The sequence below is a fragment of the Mobula birostris genome, chromosome 8 (genome assembly GCF_030028105.1).
Source record: "Mobula birostris isolate sMobBir1 chromosome 8, sMobBir1.hap1, whole genome shotgun sequence".
NCBI classification, from domain to species: domain Eukaryota; kingdom Metazoa; phylum Chordata; class Chondrichthyes; order Myliobatiformes; family Myliobatidae; genus Mobula; species Mobula birostris.
The window spans coordinates 69,379,061-69,402,963 of record NC_092377.1 but is presented as its reverse complement, the minus strand read 5'-3'; the positions used below and the strand labels follow the sequence as shown (position 1 = coordinate 69,402,963).

The 23,903-nt window shown below is 43.0% G+C and overlaps 1 protein-coding gene across 1 annotated transcript in view; it reads left to right on the top strand.

The window, feature by feature from the left end:
- The window catches only part of wdpcp (WD repeat containing planar cell polarity effector), a 223,067-nt gene extending 199,660 nt beyond the window's left edge, over positions 1-23,407 (top strand). Inside the window, exons 15-17 of the mRNA XM_072265406.1 lie at positions 20,085-20,185; positions 20,660-20,691; positions 21,589-23,407. Coding sequence (XP_072121507.1) covers positions 20,085-20,185; positions 20,660-20,691; positions 21,589-21,639 — 184 coding nt within the window. The 3' untranslated portion in view covers positions 21,640-23,407. The remainder of the gene's footprint in view (positions 1-20,084; positions 20,186-20,659; positions 20,692-21,588) is intronic.
- The last annotated feature ends 496 nt before the right edge of the window (positions 23,408-23,903 follow it).

Sequence of the window (23,903 nt, the reverse complement as noted above, 5' to 3'; positions counted from 1 at the left end):
CTGAGCTCAAGCCTAAGTTGACCTCCACTGTTTCCAAACATGAACTGCAAGGATTGAGAGTTCATAACAAGGTGACTAGGCCTGTTCAGATATTCAACAAATTTCACGACATATGCTGGTGATATTAAACCTGTTTCTGACTCAACCATGGGTGCAAGGAAATATTCCCATCAGATAATCTCAACATTTATGAAACCAAACAACAGGAGTTCTGCAGATGCTGGAAATTCAAGCAATACACATGAAAGTTGCTGGTGAATGCAGCAGGCCAGGCAGTATCTGTAGGAAGAGGTGCAGTCGACGTTTCAGGCCGAGACCCTTCGTCAGGTTAGTCCAGAACATAGAACAGGCCCTTCGGCCCAAAATGTGCTGAACCAATTAAATTCATAATCAGATAGCCAAATAAACTAATTCCTTCTGCCTATACAATGTCCATATCCTTCCATTTCCCTCACATTCATGTGCTATCTAAACTCTCTAAGATCCCCTAATGTATCTACCTGTGCCTCTCCAACCACCCCAGGCAAAACATTCCAGCCACCCTCCGTTCTGTGTAAAAAAACACAAAAAACTTGCCACTCACACCTTCTTTGAAATTACACTCTCATCATAAATGCATGCCCTATGGTGTTAGATATTTGAACCCTGGAAAAAAGACACTGTCTATCTACACTATGCCTCTCATAATCTTATAAACCTCTATATGATCTCCCTTCAGCCTCTGCAGCCCCAGAGACAACAACCCAGGTTCGTTCAAGCTCTTGTTACAGCACATGGCCTCTGATCCAGGTAGCATTCTGGTAAACCTCTTCAAAACCCTCTCCAAAGCCTCAACATCCTCCTTATAATGGGGCAACCAGAACTATATTGCAATACTCCCAATGTGGCCAAACTAGTGTTTTAAAAAGCTGCAATGAAATTTCCTGACTTTTGAACGCAGTGCCTTGACTAATAAAGGCAAGCATGCCATCTGATGTCTTAACCATCCTATTAGCATGTGTAGCCATTTTCAGGGGAGCTATGAACACGCCCCAATATCCCTCTGTTCATCAACACTGTAAAAGGCTACAGTGTACTGTTTTTTTGCATTTGACCTACCAAACTGCAATGTTCCACGTTTAGCTGGGTTAAGCTCCATACTGTATCTGCAACTGATCTGTATCCTGTTGTATTGTTTGCCAGTCTTCTACGCTATGCACAACACCACCAATCTTCGCATCATCCCCAAACTTATTGACCCACCCATCTAAACTTTTATCCAGGTCATTTATATACATCACAAACAGCAGAGGTCCCTGTACAAATCCTTGTGGAACACCTTAATTACAGTCCTTCAGCTAAAGTAAGTCCCTTTGACAACTACCCTCTGTCTACAATGGGGAAGCCAGTTTTAGATCCAAATGGTCAATTCAAAATGGATCGCATGTACCTTAATCTTTTGGATGAGCATCACACAAGAGACCTTGTCAACATTAATAACATTCATGGAGATAACATCAATCACATTCGTCACCTCATCAAAAAAAAACTCAATCAAATTAGTAAGATGCAACTTGCCCTGCACAAAGCCATGCTGGCTCTCCATAATTAAGCCAGTTGTCTTGGTACATGTTGGTATCAATGACATAGATAGGACAAAGGAGGAGGTCCTGAAGAGAGATTTCCAGGAGTTAGGAAGGAAGCTGAGAAGCAGGACCTCCAGGGTAGTAATCTCGGGATTGCTATCTGTGCTATGTGCTAGCGAGGGCAAGAGTAGTAGGATCAGACAGATGAATGCGTGGCTGACAGACTGGTGTAGGGGGCAGGGCTTCAGATTCTTGGATAATTGGGATCTCTTCTGGGGGAAGTATGATCTGTTCAAAAAGGACAGGTTACACCTGAACCCGAAGGGGACCAAAATCCTGGCGGGAAGTTTAATAGAGCTGTTAGGGAGGGTTTAAACTAATTTGGCAGGGGGATGGAAACTGGAATGACAGAGCAGAGGAAGGGGAAAACAGAAATAAATCTAAGATAGTGAGCAGTAAAGATGTCAGGAAAGACAGGCAGGTGATGGGACAAATTTGTAGCCAATGGGATGAGTTGCAATGCAATAAAGTTGCAGTGAAATCAAAGCGAAAAGTATCAAATACTGGTCTTAAGGTGTTGTACTTAAATGCACGCAGCATAAGGAATAAGGTGGATGATCTTGTCGTACAGCTACAGATTGGCAGGTATGATATTGTGGCCATCACTGAGACCTGGCTAAAGGATGCATGTCTCTGGGAGCTGAACGTCCAAGGATACACGGTGTATCGGAAGGATAGGCAGGTAGGTAGAGGGGGTGGAGTGGCTTTATTGGTAAGAAATGATATGAAATCATTAGAAAGAGGTGATATAGGATCAGAAGGTGCAGAATCTTTATGGGTTGAGCTAAGAAATAGCAGGGGTAAAAGGACCCTGTTGGCAGTTATTTATAGGCCTCCAAACAGCTGCAGGGATGTGGACTACAAATTACAACTGGAAGCAGAAAAGGCTTGTCAGAAGGGCAGTGTTATGATAATTGTGGGGGATTTTAACATGCGAGTAGATTGGGAAAATCAGGTCAGCACTGGATCTCCAGAGAGAGAATTTGTAGAATGTCTGCAAGATGGCTTTTTAGAACAGCTTGTTGTTGAGCCCATTAGGGGATCGGCTGTACTGGATTGGGTATTGTGTAATGAACCGGAGGTGATTAAAGAGATTGAGGTGAAGGAACCCTTAGGAGGCAGTGATCATAACATGATTGAGTTATGTGAAATTTGAAAAAGAGAAGCCGAAATCTGATGTGTCGGCATTTCAGTGGAGTAAAGGAAATTACAGTGGCATGAGAGAGGAACTGGCCAAAGTTGACTGGAAAGGGACACTGATAGGAAAGTCAGCAGAGCAGCAGTGGCTGGAGTTTATGCGAGAAGTGAGGAAGGTGCAAGACAGATATATTCCAAAAAAGAAGAAATTTTCGAGTGGAAAAAGGATGCAACCGTGGTTGACAAGAGAAGTCAAAGTCAAAGCCAAAGTTAAAGCAAAGGAGAAGGCATACAAGGAAGCAAAAATTAGTGGGAAGACAGAGGATTGGGAAGTTTTTAAAACCTTACAAAAGGAAACCAAGAAGGCCATTAAGAGGGAAAAGATTAATTATGAAAGGAAACTAGCAAATAATATCAAAGAGGATACTAAAAGCTTTTTCAAGTATATAGAGAGTAAAAGACAGGTGAGAGTAGATATAGGACTGATAGAAAATGATGCTGGAGAAATTGTAATGGGAGATAAGGAGATGGCAGAGGAACTGAACGAGTATTTTGCATCAGTCTTCACTGAGGAAGACATCAGCAGTATACCAGACACTCAAGGGTGGCAAGGAAGAGAAGTGTGTGCAGTCACAATTACAACAGAGAAAGTACTCAGGAAGCTGAATAGTCTAAAGGTAGATAAATCTCCTGGACCAGATGGAACGCACTCTCGTGTTCTGAAGGAAGTAGCTGTGGAGATTGCGGAGGCATTAGCGATGATCTTTCAAAAGTCGATAGATTCTGGCATGGTTCCAGAGGACTGGAAGATTGCAAATGTCACTCCACTATTTAAGGAAGGGGCAAGGAAGCAAAAAGGAAATTATAGGCCTGTTAGCTTGACATCGGTGGTTGGGAAGTTGTTAGAGTCGATTGTCAAGGATGAGGTTACAGAGTACCTGGAGGCATATGACAAGATAGGCAGAACTCAGCATAGATTCCTTAAAGGAAAATCCTGCCTGACAAACCAATTACAATTTTTTGAGGAAATTACCAGTAGGCTAGACAAGGGAGGTGCAGTGGATGTTGTATATTTGGATTTTCAGAAGGCCTTTGACAAGGTGCCACACATGAGGCTACTTAACAAGATAAGAGCCCATGGAATTACGGGAAAGTTACATACGTGGATAGAGCGTGGCTGATTGGCAGGAAACAGAGAGTGGGAATACAGGGATCCTATTCTGGTTGGCTGCCAGTTACCAGTGGTGTTCCACAGGGATCAGTGTTGGGGCTGCTTCTTTTTACACTGTACATCAACGATTTGGATTATGGAATAGATGGCTTTGTGGCTAAGTTTGCTGACGATACGAAGATAGGTGGAGGGGCCGGTAGTGCTGAGGAAACGGAGGGTTCTGCAGAGAAACTTGGATAGATTGGAAGAATGGGCAGAGAAGTGGCAAATGAAGTACAATGTTGGGAAGTGTATGGTTGTGCACTTTGGCAGAAAAAATAAACGGGCAGACTATTATTTAAATGGGGAAAGAATTCAAAGTTCTGAGATGCAACGGGACTTGGGAGTCCTCGTACAGGATACCCTTAAAGTTAACCTCCAGGTTGAGTCAGTAGTGAAGAAGGCGAATGCAATGTTGGCATTCATTTCTAGAGGAATAGAGTATAGGAGCAGGGAAGTGATGTTGAGGCTCTATAACGCGCTGGTGAGACCTCACTTGGAGTACTGTGGGCAGTTTTGGTCTCCTTATTTAAGAAAGGATGTGCTGACATTGGAGAGGGTACAGAGAAGATTCACTAGAATGATTCTGGGAACGAGAGGGTTAACATATGAGGAACGTTTGTCCGCTCCTGGACTGTATTCCTTGGAGTTTAGAAGAATGAGGGGAGACCTCATAGAAACATTTCGAATGTTGAAAGGCATGGACAGAGTGGATGTGGCAAAGTTGTTTCCCATGATGGGGGAGTCTAGTACGAGAGGGCATGACTTAAGGATTGAAGGGCGCCCATTCAGAACAGAAATGTGAAGAAATTTTTTTAGTCAGAGGGTGGTGAATCTATGGAATTTGTTGCCACGGGCGGCAGTGGAGGCCAAGTCGTTGGATGTATTTAAGGCAGAGATTGATAGGTATCTGAGTAGCCAGGGCATCAAAGGTTATGGTGAGAAGGCAGGGGAGTGGGACTAAATGGGAGAATGGATCAGCTCATGATAAAATGGTGGAGCAGACTCAATGGGCCGAATGGCCAACTTCTGCTCTTTTGTCTTATGGTCTTGTCTTAAGCCATAGTTTTCCAAATACTCATAAGTCCTATCCCCAAGAATTCTCTCGAGTAACTTCCCTACCACTGACATGAGACTCTCCAGTCTACAGCTTCCAGAATTATTGCTGGTTCTCTTCTTGAATTATGGAACAGCATTAGCTACAGGCCAGTCCTCTGGGACTTCGCCTGTGGGTAAGAGGATAAGAAGATATGAAGATATTGGTCAAAGCCCCAGCAATCTCATATGTTGCCGCTCTCAGTAAGCTGGGGTATTTTCCATCAGGCCCTGGGGACATCCACCATAATGCTCTTTAAGAGTTAAAAGGTTGTTTCTCTGGACGAGGTGCCTTCAGATGAAGATTTTTGGATAGCCATTGAATGTGAATACTTGAAAAAAGGTGATTTTCTTCTTTCTTCTTGAAGTATGCACAACTTCAGTGTGTATCCACTTGGCTGAATAGCATTCAGATGCAACTTCAGAGAAACAACCTTTTAACTCCTACTGAACAGACAAGAAAGAGGCTAACCCTACCATACATAAGGAATATTTCCAAAATGACAGCAAGACTGCTGCAACCACACGGAATAACGGTAGTACACAAATCCAGCACAACCACCAGAATGCTCGTCTTGAGACTCAAAGATCCAATAGCCCACATGGAGAGAACAAATTTATTATACCAAATCCAATGTGGAGACTGCCCCAAACACTCAAACCAATCAGAACAAACAGTTGGACCAATATATACACGAATACTCAACAGAAACAACACTCAAATCTGCACTGATGGTGTCACCTCGACTGGTGACAAAATGTTTGTGACCTAACCTCCAGGCTCAGCGAACTACTGAATATACATTTATTGTGTATGCCTGCAAGAAAATCAATCTCAGAGTTGTATAGCGACATGTGTACTTTGATAATAAATCTACTTCGAACTTTTGTCAAAAGTCGCCTAAAAATCTAAGTACGCAATATCTACTGACTCTCTTTCATTTATCCTGCTTGTTATTTCCCTCAAAGAATTCCAACAGATTTGTTAGGCAAGATTTTCCCTGAAGGACATCATGCTGACTTTGACATATTTTATCATATTCCTCCAAGTACTTCTGAACAATCAACTCCAACATCCTTCTGACCACTGAGGTCAAGCTAACTGGCCTATAATTTCCTTTCTGCTGCCTTCTTCCCTTCTTGAAGAGTGGAATGACATTTACAATATTCCAGTCCTCTGGAACCATGCCACAGTCTATTGATTCTTGAAAGATCATTACTAATGCCTCCACAATCTCTTCAGCTACCTCTTTCAGAACCCTGGGGTGTAGTCCATCTGTTCCAGGTGACACATCTACCTTCAGACCTTTCAGTTTCCCAAGCACCTTCTTCCTGGTAATAGCAACTGCCCTCACTTCTGTCCCCTGACATTCTCAACATTCCAGCATACTGCTGGTCTTCCACAGTGAAGACTGATGCAAAATACTTATTCGGTTTGTCTGCCATTTCTTTGTCCTCCATTACCACCTCTCCAGTGTCATTTTCCAGTGGTCCAATATCTACTCTTGCCTTTTTTACTCTATATATCTGAACAGAACTTTTTGTATCCTCTTTGACATTATTGGCTAGCTTACCTTCATATTTCATCTATTCCACTTTTGGCTTTTTTTAAAAAAAGGTTTCCCAATCCTTTAACTTCTCAGTAATTTTTGCTCTATTATATGCCCTCACTTTTGCTTTTATGTTGGCTTTTACTTCCCTTGTCAGCCACAGTGGCATCATCCTACCTTTAGAATACTACTTCTTTGGAATGTATCTATCCTGTGCCTTCCAAATTGCTCCCAAAAACTCCAGCCATTGCTGCATTGCCATCATCCCTGCTAGTGTTCCTTCCCAATCAACTTTGGCCAGCTCCTCGCTCATGCCTCTGTAAATTCTCTTTACTCCACTGTAATATTGATTACATCTGACTTTATCATCTCCCTCTCAAATTTCAGGGTGAATTCTATAATATTATGATCACTGCCTCCTAAGGATTTCCTTACCTTAAGTTCCCTAATATTTTGATTCATTACACTACACCCAGTCCAGAATTGACTTTCTCCTGCTGGGCTCAAACTCCCTTACCAAATCCAGTTCATTACACAACCCCAATTCAGAAAAGCTGATCTCCTTGTTGGCTCAATGACAAGCTGCTCTAAAAAGCAAAGGCATTCTCCAAATTCTCTCTCTTGGTATCCAGCACCAGCCTGATTTTCCTGCTCCACCAGCATATTGGAAAAACCCCATGACTATCGTAACATTGCCCTTTTCACGTGCCTTTTCTATCTCCCTCTGTAATTTGTACCTCACATCCTGGGAACTCTTTGGAGGCTAGTATACAAGTCCCATCAGGGCTTTTCACCCTTGCAGTTTCTTACCTCCACCTACAAAGTTTCTACAACTTCTGGTCCTATGTCACCTCATTCTGAGGATCTGATTTCATTTTTTATCAACAGGGCCACTGCCTAACTGCCATTTGGTTTGATACAATGTGTATCCTTGGGTGTCAAGCTCCTACTATAAATCTCTTCCAGCCACAACTCAGTGACGCCTACAATGTCACACCTGGCAATCCCTGTTCTACAAGATCATCCACCTTATTCCATATACTGCATCAATGCAAATATAACGTCTTCAATCCTATATTTGTCATCCTTTTCAATCTTATTTTCCTTTTATCCTGCAACTCATCCCATTGACTGTAATTTTGCCCTATCATCTGCCTGTCCTTCCTGATAGTCTTACTACACACTGCCTCTGCTTGTAAACCAACAACCCTTTCACTCTGGTTCCCATCCTCCTGCCAAATTAGTTTAGATCATCCCCAATAACTCTAGGAAGCCTGCCCGCAAGGGTATCAGTTCCCTTCGGGTTCAGGTGCAACCCTTCCCTTTTGTACAGATACTTTCCCCAGAAGAGGTCCCAATGATCTGGAAATCTGAAACCCTGCACCAGTTCCTCAGCCACACATTAATCTGCCAAATTATCTTATTCTTACCCTTACCTGGTACGTGGCACAGGCAGCATTCCAGAGACTGCTACCCTGGAGGTCCTGCTTTTCAGCTTCCACCTAGCTCTCTAAATTCTCTCTTCAGGACCTTCTCATTTTTCCTACCTATGTAATTAGTGACAATATGTACCAAGACTTTTGGCTGCTCAACCTCCCCCTTTAGTATTTCATAGAAAAAGAAGAAAGAAGTAGAAACTCATCAGATACTTACCTTGCCCACGCCTGTTCTCACCAAAGCCTGATGAGCCAAAGCCTCCCCACTTCAACCCTGGTCACTCACACAATGGCCTCTCCAAAAATTTGGCTGCTTGTCCCAGCCTTATTTTTATTTGCCCTTGCTAATGAATCACAACTGTGCTGCTGAAAAAAAAAAAATCCTACAAAAGCTTTTTCTTTAAATCTCTCTCCATGACCTGAATGAGGCCTCTATTGCCAATTTGACTGTATCGCTGAAAAAAAAAATTACCTTTATCTCCATTCCTTCACTTTCTGCCCTGCTGATCTGGTTCCTATCCTCCTGCCAAATTAGCTCAAAACTTCCTGAGTAGTATTAGTAAACCTCCAGCCAGAATATTGATTTCCCTCCAGTTTAGGAGCAACCATCCCTCTTATAGAGGTTACCCTTGCCCCAAAAGAGATTCCAGTGATCCAAGAATCTGAAACTTTGGCCCCTGTCCTAATTCCTTTGCCACTCATTCATCTGTACTGTCATCTAATACCTACCCGACTAGCACGTGGCACCAGGAGTAATCCAGAGATTACGATCTTGGAGCACTTCAGCCTCTTCCTTAACTCCCTATACTCATTGTGCAGGACCTCTTTCCCCTTTCTACCTATGTCATTGTTGCCAATATGTACTATAACCTCTGGCTGCTCACGCTCCCTCTTGAGAATAATCTGCAGCCACTCTGAGACATCCTAAACCTTAGCAGTTGGGAGGCAACACACCATCTCGGTGTCCCTTTCACAGCTACAGAGTCTCCTATCACTATCGCTCTGGCAGACTTTACCCTTCACTGCCGAGCCTCAGAGACAGCCACAATGCCACTGGTCTGACTGCTGCTGTTGTGCCCTGATAGGTCATTCCCCCCAGCAGTTTCCAAAGGGATTTGCTTGTTGCTGAGGGGAAGGGCCACAGGGGTACTCTGTACTGACTGCTCACTCCCCTTACTTCTCCTGGTAGTCATCCATCTGATTTCTGAAGCCTGCACTCTGGCCATCTCAGTAAAAGTTTTATCTATGAGGCTTCAGCCTCCCAATGATCTTGAGGAGACCCAGCTCTATCTGCAGTTCCTTGCTCTGGTCAGAAGGGAGCTGAAGCTGGGTGCACTTCCCATTGATGCAGTCATCAGGGAGAATGTTAGATACCCTGAAATCCCAGAGTTTACAGGAGTATCATTCCACTACCTTAACTTACATCTTGCCTACACTGAATCAAGGACGGAGGATCTACCTGTACTTGCCTGTTCCTTTTCTGTGAAACCTTTGACTTATACACTCACCTAAGTCACTTACTTAGCCTTCTCTTGCTGAGCTTGTTATACCTTTGGCTCTAACTTCTCATGTCTGAGTTCTACAATCAAATAAATAGTTCCAAACAACTCTGCACCTTTAGCCTTTGCCTGTTGAGCCAAAGTCTCCCACTTTAATGCTGGCTCACTCTGCTTAAACCTAACTTCTTTTATTGGTCCTTGCTAGGTTACTAATAACCCAAGCAATCTCCTGCTCCTCAGAATGTCCCAACAGACCGCATTCGCTTTTAAAAACTTGCGCATGAAGTCCATGAGGAATTGTCCCCAACTTTCTTCACGATCTTCCGTTCCACTGAAAGTCCTGACAGACTTTCTTTAAACTGGCTGCTTCTCCTTTGTACTTCCTTTCTTCCAAAATCATTCAACTTAAAAGAATACTTTAAAGAGAGGGTGGACAGGATTAAGCTGGTTTAAACAGTTGAAAGGTCCGAACAGTTTGGCTGCCAAAAATCAGAATGCTGCCCACTGCTGAGTAATACAGCTGATCAAGATGCTACACCAAAGATAAACAGACTGAGAAGAAAACAATCCTTTCATTCTTGTTTCTCAGCCTAATCTAGTCTCAGATGAAGTGTCATTGTCTTTTCTATCCAGCCAATAAAGCTTATGGTGATGGAATAGCAGCAAAATTGAAGCTTTATTTGGCTGAGGGAAAGCTGATGAAGAGGACAATCACTTGACAATCAAAGAGCAGAAATTGCAGCAGCACGCCCTAAGCTGTAATGCATGGGAAGACTGAAGATAACAAAAAAATTGTCAGGGTTTTGACCAGATCTTTATCATGTGTCAGCAGGCATCCAGTTCAAACAACGCTTGATATCATTGAAAATCCAGTTGTCTATTGTAGTTACAAACACTACGGACATCAACAAATATTACAAGGAAATGTGAAAAAGGGCCACAGGTTAAAATGTTGGCAGGAACATGCAATTAATGTTATTAAGGCTACTGCTGTGTTTGCAGTGAGATTGAATTGTGTCATTGATACTGTATATCAAATCTACAGAAGCTTTATGGGTTAATTTGTAAATTACTGCATCTTTGCATTAAGTTTATAGGACCAGGATACCATAATGATGTAGAGGCATTAATTCATATCCCATCAGTGCAGCTGAGGCATTTAAATTGTTAATTGAACAAATTTGAAATTGAAAATGAACAACAGATTTCACAAAACTGATTTGCTCATGTCCTTTCCTTGTCTGACCAAACATGGCTTGAGCTAATGCTGTGTGATTGCCCTCTGAAATGCTCAAATGAAAAATTCAGAGGTAGCTCATGAGGACAAATATATTACAAAAATCACACTTTCAGCTGATATTCAAATATTTGGATAAGTCCTATATTAGTTCTTATTGAAGTCATCAGCAAAGAGTTAATGTCATGGGATGGTGTATTGGCAATGAGTCCTCAACATGAGTCCCTGTCCTTCATTTGTAACATAACAAAAATGGATGTGGTAACTTCCTGATTTCCAGCACTGCTGAATCACTACTAGTCAAGACTGAATGCCACTTGGAAGAAATATTGTGGACATGGAATGTTCTTGAGGGGGAATGGGATGGGGTTGGCAGGTTGGAAACTAGCAAATCAGTGCACATCTCCAGGAACGGTTCGACCATAGTTGTCTGAAATGATCACATACTGTGGCTACTGGACAATGTATGAGCAAGCAGTGTGAAGCATGAAACACCATATAGAAAAATCTAAATGAACTCCTCCACCACTCTACCTAAAACCTCCAGATCCGTTAATACCAAGCTAGTGAACCAATCTAGACTCAAGTATCTACAAACAAGCCACCAACTTGTTGAACCTACATGCTTCAGCAGTGGGAGCAGTAATCTTAAAACAATTCTCAAACCCAAAGGTCAGCTTAAAGCTCGATTGTACAGCCATATCCCACTACTGAAGAGTGGTTGATAATGAAACAACTAGTTAAAGGAGGCTCCATGGCATCCTGGTTCTCAGTGATAACACCCAGGCAAGAACATATGAAAACACACACACACACACACTGGGAGGCAACTGTCCCCTCATCCTCTGTCATTTAATAAGATCACGGCTGATCTGATTGTAATAACTCTGTTGCCAACATCCAGAAAACATTTCATCCCCTTGCATATTAACTATCCTGACAAAAAGCCTGAAGCGAAAGCAGCTTTCAGTCACAAGTGTCAAGTGGATATTCCTTCTTGGCCTACACCCTAACCCACCAGTCATCATACCCACCGGTCTTCATTTAGTACAATCCACTCTAATGTTGTCACAAATCAGCCAAGTACAATGACATTGTAAAGCCAATGGATACCAAATGAAGCATGAACATAGAGCTGACTACTAGTGCTCCAGAACTACCCTGCCTCTATCAGACTGTTCCAGCACAGCGACAATATTGATATTTAGCTGAGAATAGAAAATTGCCCAGATATTCTACTACAAAAGAATTGGGCTGATCCAAATGAGTCAAGGAAAGCGACAAAAAAGCACAATGCTCTCAGCAATAACACACTCATTAGTACAGCACACAAAATGCTGGAGGAACTCAGTAGGCCAGGCAGCATCTATGGAAAAAAGTACAGTCAACGTTTCTGGCCGAAATCCTTCTGCAGGCCTCGTGAGAAAAGCTAGGGAGTAGATGCTGCTGTTGTGACTCCCGTCTCCCCTTCCCCCCCAATACTCTGCAACCCCGTCTCCTTCAGATCCCATCGTCAGCTCCTGGGTCCTCAGAGGCTCCATCTTCCTCTCACCCCAACCCTCCCCTCTCCATTGACACCCCCAGCCTCCCCCCTCCCCCCTCTGATCCCAGCTCTCAAGATTCCAGCCTTGAACTCCAGGCCGGGTCTTCACATGATGCTGTTGTGACTCCCGTCTCCCCTTCCCCCACCACCACTCCGCAGCCCTGTCTTCCTCAGATCCCACCGTCAACTCCTGGGCCCTCGGAGGCTCCATCTTCCTCTCACCCCAACCCTCCCCTCTCCATTGACACCCCCAGCCTCCCCCCTCCCCCCTCCCCCCTCTGATCCCAGCTCTCATCCGTGCCGGGTCTTTACTATCTCCTCCGACCTTCAACTGTTGGAGGCAGAACGCTCGGTCCTCAGTAAGGGCCTCACCTTTGTCCCCCTTCGCCCACACCTCAGCGAGTTCCGTGTTCGCCACGATGCGGAACTTTTCTACCGCCGTCTCCATCTCCGAGCCTACTTCTGCGGCAAGGACTCTTCCACCCCCACCGATGACCCCTTCTCCCGTCTTCAACCCTCCTCTTCTTCATGGACACCCCGCTCTGGTCTTCTGCCTGCCCTGGATCTCTTTATCGCTAATTGCCGACGGGACATCAACCGTCTCGACTTCACCGCACCTTGTCCCCATTCCAACCTCACTCCTTCCGAACGCTCTGCTCTCCACTCCCTCCGCACTAATCCTAACCTTATTATTAAACCCGTCGATAAGGGGGGTGCTGTTGTAGTCTGGCGTACTGACCTCTACCTTGCCGAGGCACAGCGACAACTCGCGGATACCTCCTCTTATTTACCCCTCGATCGTGACCCCACTAAGGAGCACCAGGCCATTGTCTCCCACACCATCACCGACTTTATCTGCTCAGGGGATCTCCCATCCACTGCTACCAACCTTATAGTTCCCACACCCCGCACTTCCCGTTTCTACCTCCTACCCAAGATCCACAAACCTGCCTGTCCTGGCCGACCTATTGTCTCAGCTTGCTCCTGCCCCACCGAACTCATTTCTGCATACCTCGACACTGTTTTATCCCCCCTTGTTCAATCCTTTCCGACCTATGTTCATGACACTTCTCACGCTCTTAAACTTTTCAATGATTTTAAGTTCCCTGGCCCTCACCGCTTTATTTTCACCATGGATGTCCAGTCCTTATATACTTCCATTTCCCCCATCAGGAAGGTCTCAAAGCTCTATGCTTCTTTTTGGATTCCAGACCTAATCAGTTCCCCTCTACCACCACTCTGCTCCATCTAGCGGAATTAGTCCTTACTCTTAATAATTTCTCCTTTGGCTCCTCCCACTTCCTCCAAACTAAAGGTGTAGCTATGCGCACCCGTATGGGTCCTAGCTATGCCTACCTTTTTGTTGGGTTTGTGGAACAATCTATGTTCCGTGCCTATTCTGGTATCTGTCCCCCACTTTTCCTTCACTACATCGACGACTGCATTGGTGCTGCCTCCTGCACGCATGCAGAACTCGTTGACTTTATTAACTTTGCCTCCAACTTTCACCCTGCCCTCAAGTTTACCTGGTCCATTTCCGACACCTCCCTCCCCTTTCTAGATCTTTCTGTCTCTGTCTCTGGAGACAGCTTATCCACTGATGTCTACTATAAGCCTACTGACTCTCACAGCTATCTGGACTATTCCTCTTCTCACTCTGTCTCTTGCAAAAACGCCATCCCCTTCTCGCAATTCCTCCGTCTCCGCCGCACCTGCTCTCAGGATGAGGCTTTTCATTCTAGGACGAGGGAGATGTCTTTATTTTTTAAAGAAAGGGGCTTCCCTTCCTCCACTATCAACTCTGCTCTTAAACGCATCTCCCCCATTTCACGTACATCTGCTCTCACTCCATCCTCCGGCCACCCCACTAGGAATAGGGTTCCCCTGGTCCTCACCTACCACCCCACCAGCCTCCGGATCCAACATATTATTCACCGTAACTTCCGCCACCTCCAACGGGATCCCACCACTAAGCACATCTTTCCCTCCCCCCCCCTCTGCATTCCACAGGGATTGCTCGCTACACAACTCCCTTGTCCATTTGTCCCCCCCCCCATCCCTCCCCACTGATCTCCCTCCTGGCACTTATCCGTGTAAGCGGAACAAGTGCTACACATGCCCTTACACTTCCTCCCTTACCACCATTCAGGGCCCCAAACAGTCCTTCCAGGTGAGGCAACACTTCACCTGTGAGTCGACTGGGGTGATATACTGCGTCCAGTGCTCCCGATGTGGCCTTTTATATATTGGCGAGACCCGACGCAGACTGGGAGACCGCTTTGCTGAACATCTACGCTCTGTTCGCCAGAGAAGGCAGGATCTCCCAGTGGCCACACATTTTAGTTCCACATCCCATTCCTATTCTGACATGTCTATCCACGGCCTCCTCTACTGTAAAGATGAAGCCACACTCAGGTTGGAGGAACAACACCTTATATTCCGTCTGGGTAGCCTCCAATCTGATGGCATGAACATCGACTTCTCTAACTTCCGCTAATGCCCCACCTCCCCCTTGTACCCCATCTGTTATTTATTTTTATACACACATTCTTTCTCTCACTCTCCTTTTTCTTCCTCTGTCCCTCTGAATATACCTCTTGCCCATCCTCTGGGTCCCCCCCCCTTGTCTTTCTTCCTGGACCTCCTGTCCCATGATCCTCTCGTATCCCCTTTTGCCAATCACCTGTCCAGATCTTGGCTCCATCCCTCCCCCTCCTGTCTTCTCCTATCATTTTGGATCTCCGCCTCCCCCTCCAACTTTCAAATCCCTTACTCACTCTTCCTTCAGTTAGTCCTGACGAAGGGTCTCAGCCTGAAACGTCGACTGCACCTCTTCCTAGAGATGCTGCCTGGCCTGCTGCGTTCACCAGCAACTTTGATGTGTGTTGCTTGAATTTCCAGCATCTGCAGAATTCCTGTTGTTTGAATAGATTTAAAAAGTAGGGGGAGGGGATAGAGAAACACAAGGTGAGAGGTGAATAGGGGGAAGGATGTAGTAAAGAACTGGGAAGTTGATTGGTGAAAGAGACAGAAAGCTATGGAAGAAAGGGGGAGGAGCACCAGAAGGGGGTGATGGGTGGGCAAGGAGATAAGGTGAGAGAGGGAAATGGTGAAGGAGGGGAGTTGGGAGGGCATTACCGGATGTTTGAGAAATCGATGTTCATGCCATCAGGTTGGAGGCTACCCAAACGGGATACAAGGTGTTGTTCCTCCAACCCAAGTGTGGCCTCATCATGACAGTAGAGGAGGCCATGGATGGACATATTGGAATGGGAATGGGAAGTGGTATTAAAATGGGTGGCCACTGGGAGATCTGGTGGACGGAGCGTAGGTGCTCAGTGAAGCCGTGTCTGACCAATGTACAGGAGGCCACAGTGGGAGCACCGGACACAGTAGATGACCCAACAGACTCACAGATGAAGTGTCACCTCATCTGGAAGGACTGTTTAGGGCCTTGAATGGTAGTGAGGGAGGAGGTGTAGAAGCAGGTGTAGCCCTTGCAAGGATGAGTGCCAGGAGGGAGATCAGCAGGGAGCGATGAATGAACAAGGGAGTCACATAGGGAGCGATCCCTGAGGGAAGTAGAAAGCGGGGGGGAGGGAAAGATGTGTGCTTGGTGGTGGAATCCTGTTGGAGGTGGCAGAAGTTTTAGAGAATTATGTGCTGGATGCAGAAGCTGGTGGATTGGTAGGTGAGGACAAGAGGAACCCTATCCTTGGTAGGGTGGCAGGAGGATAGGGTAAGAGGACACAGAGGCTGGCAGGGTGGTAGGTGAGGATGATGTGGAGGCTGGTGATGTGATAGGTGAGGACAAGAGGAATCCTATCCCTGATAGGGTGCTGGGAGGATGGGGTAAGAGGATGTGGAGGCTGGTGGGGTGGTAGTGCTTCAGTTGCACCTCACCATAAATAAGTGACTGCCGACATTATTACAGTTTTGGTACAGATATACTAAGAGGTAAGGTTGTGGGGGACTACTCTCAACTTCAAGGCAGGGTAAGTAAATGGAGCAGCAACAAGCTGTTCAGCATCAGCTATTCCATACGATTGAAGCTTATGTGGTCTTGCTCTCAGTTCTGCTCGCCAGCCTGCTGTCCAGACTCTTCGATAAACCAAAAACCTTCTGCCTCGGTCTGAATATAGTTAACGATACAGCTGGCATAAGAATTCCAAACACTCATTGCCATCAAAGAGAAAATGCCTATTATCGCTGTCTAATGGATAACTCTGTTTTTGAAGCTATGCCTCCTCCCTCAATCTCATGAGGGGAAACAACTTAGCATAATTTTCACCCCACCCCCACAACTCCAGAATCCCATGCTCTCTCATTATTCTCAATTAAAATTTCCATTATCTTTCCCCATTAGACAACTCCCCCACGTCAGTAATCAAACAAATCTGAGCTGGCTCCAATACCATCATCTTTCAACTTAAAATAGATAGACCAAAATTACCAATGATCGATATCACTGAACGAGGGAAACCTCCTGAAACTGAAACGAGAAGGGATGAAATTCTTCATCGGCTATGTCAGATATACAGTTCCTTTTCTGAGCTGCCTCATCAATGAACACTCACTCATGCTAACTCAGATGGGGATTTTCCTTCATACTGGCATAATATTCCATTCCATTCATAGTGCCACAGGTAATGAAGCAGTTTGTATTCAAATACAATACAACCTGAACAATAGTCGGGCTTGGGCCACTCAATGGCTCCTACTATTTGTCCCTCACAGACCATATAACAATTACAGCACGGAAACAGGCCATCTCGGCCCTTCTAGTCCATACCAAACTCTTACTCTCACCTAGTCCCACTGACCTGCACTCAGCCCATAACCCTCTATTCCTTTCCTGTCCATATAGCTATCCAATTTAACTTTAAATAACAACATTGAACCTGCCTCAACCACTTCTGCTGGAAGCTCATTCCACACAGCCATCACTTTGAGTAAAGAAGTTCCCCCTCATGTTACCCCTAAACTTTTGCCCTTTAGCTCTCAACTCATGTCCCCTTGTTTGAATCTCCCCCACTCTCAATAGAAAAAGCCTATCCACGTCAACTCTATCCCCCTCATAATTTTAAATACATCTATCAAGTCCCCTCTCAACCTTCTACGCTCCAAAGAATAAAGACCCAACTTGTTCAACCTTTCTCTGTAACTCAGGAGATGAAACCCAGGTAACATTCTAGTAAATCTTCTCTGTACTCTCTCAATTTTGTTGACATCTTTCCTGTAATTCGGTGACCAGAACTGTACACAATACTCCAAATTTGGCCTTACCAATGCTTTGTACAATTTCAACATTACATCCCAACTCCTATATTCAATGCTCTAATTTATAAAGGCCAGCATACCAAAAGCTTTCTTCACCACGCTATCCACATGAGATTCCACCTTCAGGGAACTATGCACCATTATTCCTAAATCCCTCTGTTCTACTGCATTCTTCAATGCCCTACCATTTACCATGTATGTCCTATTTTGATTAGTCCTACCAAAATGTAGCACCCCACATTTATCAGCATTAAATTCCAACTGCCATCTTTCAGCCCACTCTTTTAACTGGCCTAAATCTCTCTGCAGGCTTTGAAAACCTACTTCATTATCTACAACTCCACCTATCTTAGTATCATCTGCATACTTACTCATCCAATTTACCACCCCATCATCCAGATCATTAATATATATGACAAACAACATTGGACCCAGTGGCACACCATTAGTCACCAGCCTCCAATCTGACAAACAGTTATCCACCACTACTCTCTGGCATCTCCCATCCAGCCACTGCTGAATCCATTTTACTACTTCAATATTAATACTTAACGATTGAACCTTCCTAACTAACCTTCCATGTGGAACCTTGTCAAAGGCCTTACTGAAGTCCATATAGGCAACATCCACTGCTTTACCCTCGTCAACTTTCCTACTAACCTCTTCAAAAAATTCAATAAGATTTGTCAAACATGACTTTCCACTCACAAATCCATGTTGACTGTTCCTAATCAGACCCTGTCTATCCAGATAATTATATATACCATCTCTAAGAATACTTTCCATCAATTTACCCACCACTGATGTCAAACTCACAGGCCGATAATTGCTAGGTTTACTCTTAGAACCCTTTTTAAACAATGGAACAACATGAGCAATATTTCTGTCAGAGCCCCTACTATTTCCACACTAACCTCTCTGAAGGTCCTAGGCAATATCCTGTCAGGACCCGGAGACTTATCCACTTTTATATTCCTTAGAAGCACCAGTACTTCTTCTTTAATCATTATAGTTTCTATAAGTACCCTACTTGTTTCCCTTACCTTACACAATTCAACATCTTTCTCCTTAGTGAATACCGAAGAAAAGAAATTGTTCAAAATCTCCCCCATCTCTTTTGGCTCTGCACATAGCCGTCCACTCTGATTCTCTAAGGGACTAATTTTATCCCTCACTATCCTTTTGCTATTAATATAACTGTAGAAACCCTTGCGATTTATTTTCACCTTACTTGCCAAAGCAACCTCATATTTTCTTTTAGCTTTTCTAATGATACTGAGAACCCAGAACAAGAAAGTCTCATGTTACAGTATCATTACCATATTCCCCAGTATTCTGGAGGACATCACTGCTGTGTTGTTTACCAGCTACAAAATGCACTGCAGCAACTCTTTGATAGTACTTCGCAGACTTATGAATAGTAACACTCAAAAGGACAAGGGTGGTAGATACATCACCTTCAATACCTCAGCCTGAGGGGGATGATGATGGTCCCTTAACATTGCCGGGGTGAACTCCCCACCCAAGCTGGAACATAGAATATAACAGCACACTACAGGGCCTTCCACCCACACTGTTGTGCTGACTCTAAAATTAATCTAACCCTTCCCTCCTACATAGCCCTCCATTTTTTCTATCAGCCATTTGCCTAAATACTTCTTAAATATCTGCCTCTACCACTACCCCTGGCAAGGGTGTTCCATGAACCCATCATTTTCTGTGTAAAAAAAAACTTGCCACTGACATCCCCACTATATTTTCCTCCAATCTTATCTCCTCCAATATTATGCCCCTCATACTAGCCATTTCCAACCTGGAAAAAAAATCTATCTGCTTGATATATGCTCATCATCTTATACACCTCTAACTAGTCACATCCCATTCTTCTTCATACCAATGAGAAAGGTCCTAGTTCACTCAACCTATCCTCATAAGACATGCTTTCTAATCCAAGCAACATCCTGGTAAAACTTCTCTGCAACCTCCCTATAATGAGGCGAGTGGAACTGAACACAATGGTCCAAGAGAGATCCAATCAGGGTTTCATAAAGCTGCACCACTACCTCGCGGTTCTTGAACTCAATCTATTATGATCTCTCAGTACAATTAGAGATAGGGAATAAATGTCAGCAACACAATCACATACGCTGAAATGGGAAAAAAAATTGGTCTAGATCTCGGAAGATAATAGTAGTTCCACAATTAACAGCCATTGAGTGGGAATGCATAAGTCTCGACCTCATTAGCTTACTCTTCACTGCCAATTCCCCAATGTACTCCTGCATAGGATTACTCATGGCAGAACACAGAACTGCAGCACTAATCGGTGAGGAACCTGTCCAAAAACAAATACCAGGTTGGATATATTGTAGAACTAGTACTTCCAGTTATTTGAAATGGTGATGTATCAGAGAGCTGATGTAAACAAATAATATCAATTTAAGTGTTAACTTATTGTTTTCTCCTGATCAGGCCTTCGTGCCATAACTTGAGGGGCGATACAGAGAGTGAACTTGAATTCAACACCTATGGTTCAGGCTTGATAGGTGACCCATCAGCCTGGATCCAGGCAGGTAAAAGACATCAACTGTATAAAAATGTGCAATAAAAGATTTATGCAATAAAATGTGCAATAAAACAATTATGGTACATGCCTGAAGACTTTAAGGTAGATGTTTGAAAGAAGCAAAATAGTATTTGGAAAACTTGCTACTTGGAAAATAAACTCTAAGAAATGCTCACAGGTATTAGGAATATATTTAAAACCTCAATTTAGTTAGGATTTAATCTTTTAAAATTGTCAGAGCTTTTAGCTCCTCTGACATTTTATAATGTAATTTTACTGATCATAATTAAAAGTAACAGCAACATTGTATACTTCATCAATTTTCATTGCTAATGTAATTTAATATTAATTTGCCTTTTATTCAAAATAATGCACACTTTAAATATTTGCATGTTCTAAACTTCATGAATGTCATTCATTATGCATCAACTATCTAAAATGGCATTGGATAAGGAAAATAATATATTACGTATTTTTTAAGGTAACACTTTTGAAGGAGGAGGAGAACCGCAGGTGAGATGTTTAAATATCTGCAAATGCAATGAAATAATTTAACATTAAGCTACAAAAGTTCACAGCAGAGCTCACTGTTTGGTTAGAGGTGGGTCTTAGCTGGGATGACCTGGTGGAGGTGGTAATTGGTGGGGAGGTGGTGTTATTAGGAGGGCAGGGAGAAATCACAATCTGGACACTAGAATCTTGTACCAGTTTTATGTTTCAGTGGAGTAAAACACCATAATGACCTTTTGCTTATTATTTTCCTTCACTCTCAAAATTTGACCAGACATTTTTTGACACCAGTCAACTTGTGACCCTGAAGCACTTTCTGCAACGGGAGAACACATGGTGCCACTCTGTCACAAATTAATGTTCAAGTATCATTGTATTTAAATTCTGCCACATTCCCTTTGACAGTAAGCTGCTATGGGTGCTAATTGATACGAAGTGGGAGTTCATTCTTGATCTGATTCTGTCTCAAAAGCCCACATGCTGGTGCAAAACCAGAGTTTTCAAATGGTTGGTTAAAAATTCCCCAAGTTGTGTGAAAGTGGCCCCAACAACTATAGAAAACTGTCGGTGCTCTCAACAACACACACAAAATGCTGGAGAAACTCAACAGGCTAGGCAGTGTCTATGGAAAAAAGTGCTCTCAACATTCATCTAAACTTACACAGGCAAACTTCAAAGTATGTACAAGAATGTTGAAACTAATGCAAGGCCAGTATGTAAATGCTAATAGCTGTTATACAGTAACAATCTCCAAGATAATTAAAGACATTTGAAACCTTACAACTGTCTTTATTAGATTACATGCAAAAGAGGAATATAGGTATTATTTTTGCACAACACAAACCAATTTATACCTGTTAGTATTCCTCATGTTTATTAAAACTTGATCTTTTTCTACAGAAACTTGGAAAGAGCAGCACTCTGAAAGTGGTACACTTCGGTTTGGTGTAAAATGATATGAAAGAATTACCAATCATTGGATGAAGATGGATGCTTTAATTATGTTGGTCTAATTACAAATGTATTTGCATTATAACAATTATCAAGGAACAGACAAATGAAGAATTTATTTCTATAGTCTCAAAGAATAAAACAAGCAACTTTAATCTTTCAAAACATAATGTTCCATTACAGCTCCCAAAATAGCAGAAATACCCCTCATATCTCCTGTCCCCCACCATACCCTCTCTTTCCACCTTTACATTATTGAAGATTCAAGATTGGCTAATGTAATTTCTTGTACACAAGTGCAAAGGAGAATAAAATATTTATTTATCTAGCTCCGCCTCCTGACTTTATCCTGTGCCCATACCCATCTTGGCTACACAGCTCTTTTGCCTAACTCACTCATACATCTCTCATAATACCCCTTTTCCATTTCTAACAGTGCATTAATTTCTCACCTCCCCACATTCCCTCTACAGCTTGCATTACTCCATATTTCCCACAACATGGACTTGTCCCATTATCTTACTTTACCTATAAAAACCTTCCAAACAGTTTCAGCCCACTACCACTGTTGCAGGCCCTGGAGGGAGAAATTCCCCCTTAGCCTTCACCTTGCTTCACATTTCCCTCCTTCCTCTCCCTGATACCTCACTTTACACATCCTACACAACATTTCCTTGTTCCTTTACCCTTGCATAAATGGCAAGGAATATTACCAAGATTGTTGATCACCAGTGGTGGGGTAAAAGGGAATGGGGAATGTTAGACAGCTAGAGGAGGGATCATAGACTAGAAGCAAGTCCATAGAGGATTAGAATTTATAAGGTGAGGTTTGTAGAGTGAGAGAATTGTACAGGATGCAAAGGTGTGTTGGCTCTCTATATCTGTGCAAAGCACCCATTTGCACTAATCCTATTTTACGCTTCCCTTATTTCCATCAGATTCCAGACTCACTGATACACACTAGGGGCAATTGACAGTGGCAAATTTAAATACCAACTTTGTGTCATTAGAATATAGGAGGAAATTGGAGTAACACAGTGACAGTGAGAAGTTAAGAATTCTACACTAACAATCCCAGGGGTCAGCATTGAACCAGTAAACTGGAGCTCTGAGGAAGCAACTCTAGTAGCTGCTCTCCAACATCAAAGGTTAAACTAATATTAAAAGTTATTATGACAATGCATTTACTATGTGGCCATATTAAATGAAAGGCAAAGTATTTTATTTAACATATTATTCTATTCTTGTTTAATTGTGTAATTCAACCCATTTTTATTATAATTAATTTCAAATTGCTTGGCAACCCAAAGACATTATTTTAAATATTTTATACTGTTATTTGGAATTGAGTAGAGACATGGAAATACCAGTGGTCTTATGATCTTTCATTTAAACCAAGGTCATTTTGAAAATTATCCCTTTTCTCATTAAATTTTTGGGATAGTCAAGAAAGTTTGTGGTCATTATATTGACTTTGTATACAACACATGATTTTATCTCCGAGAACTACTTTTGTCCATTTCACTCATGGCTTCTGTTGAAGCTGATGATGGCCTGCATGAGGGATTAATCTAGCATCAATCAGTGGTGTATAATCCTTCACGCATGGTATTTTTCTTTGCTTTGTACGTTAAGAGGATTAACGTTTAGAATGCATAAATTGATGGTAAAAATTTACATGATCAAGATTGCTTCATTTCTTATGTCCATTGAGCCCCTATTAAAAATTTCTACACAACTAAAAATATTTATACATCATTTGTTGTTAAAATCCAAATATCCTTACTTTTGAAATTGGCTATTTTGGAAATACTTGTCTAGTAATAAATCTCTGTGTGTGATGATATCAAATGTTTGATAGTGTTACACTGATATTTTTAATTTATCTCAATGCAATGGAGTGACAAAATAATTTTGTAAAATCTAACGGCAGATCTGAATATACTGCACCTGGTGCAGTACAACGGTTTGCAAGTAATATTGCAAACTAAATGTGATAAACAAAGTATCTTAACAACCCATCTCAACCAGCTTCTCTTCCTTACTGCTCATTATCAGCAGGTTCCTTCTCAAAACAGTGTTCATTTTCCATCCATTAAAATATGACCAGGTTTTGATATCAGGTTCCTACACTGAACAGGGTCTCACCTTTTTTGGTGGCTTTCATCTTGGGGCCATGTGAGTTCACAGGAAACTTAGGGTAATAGAATAATACAGCTGAGAAACAACCCTTTGGCTTTGGCCCATCAGGTCTATGCCAACTA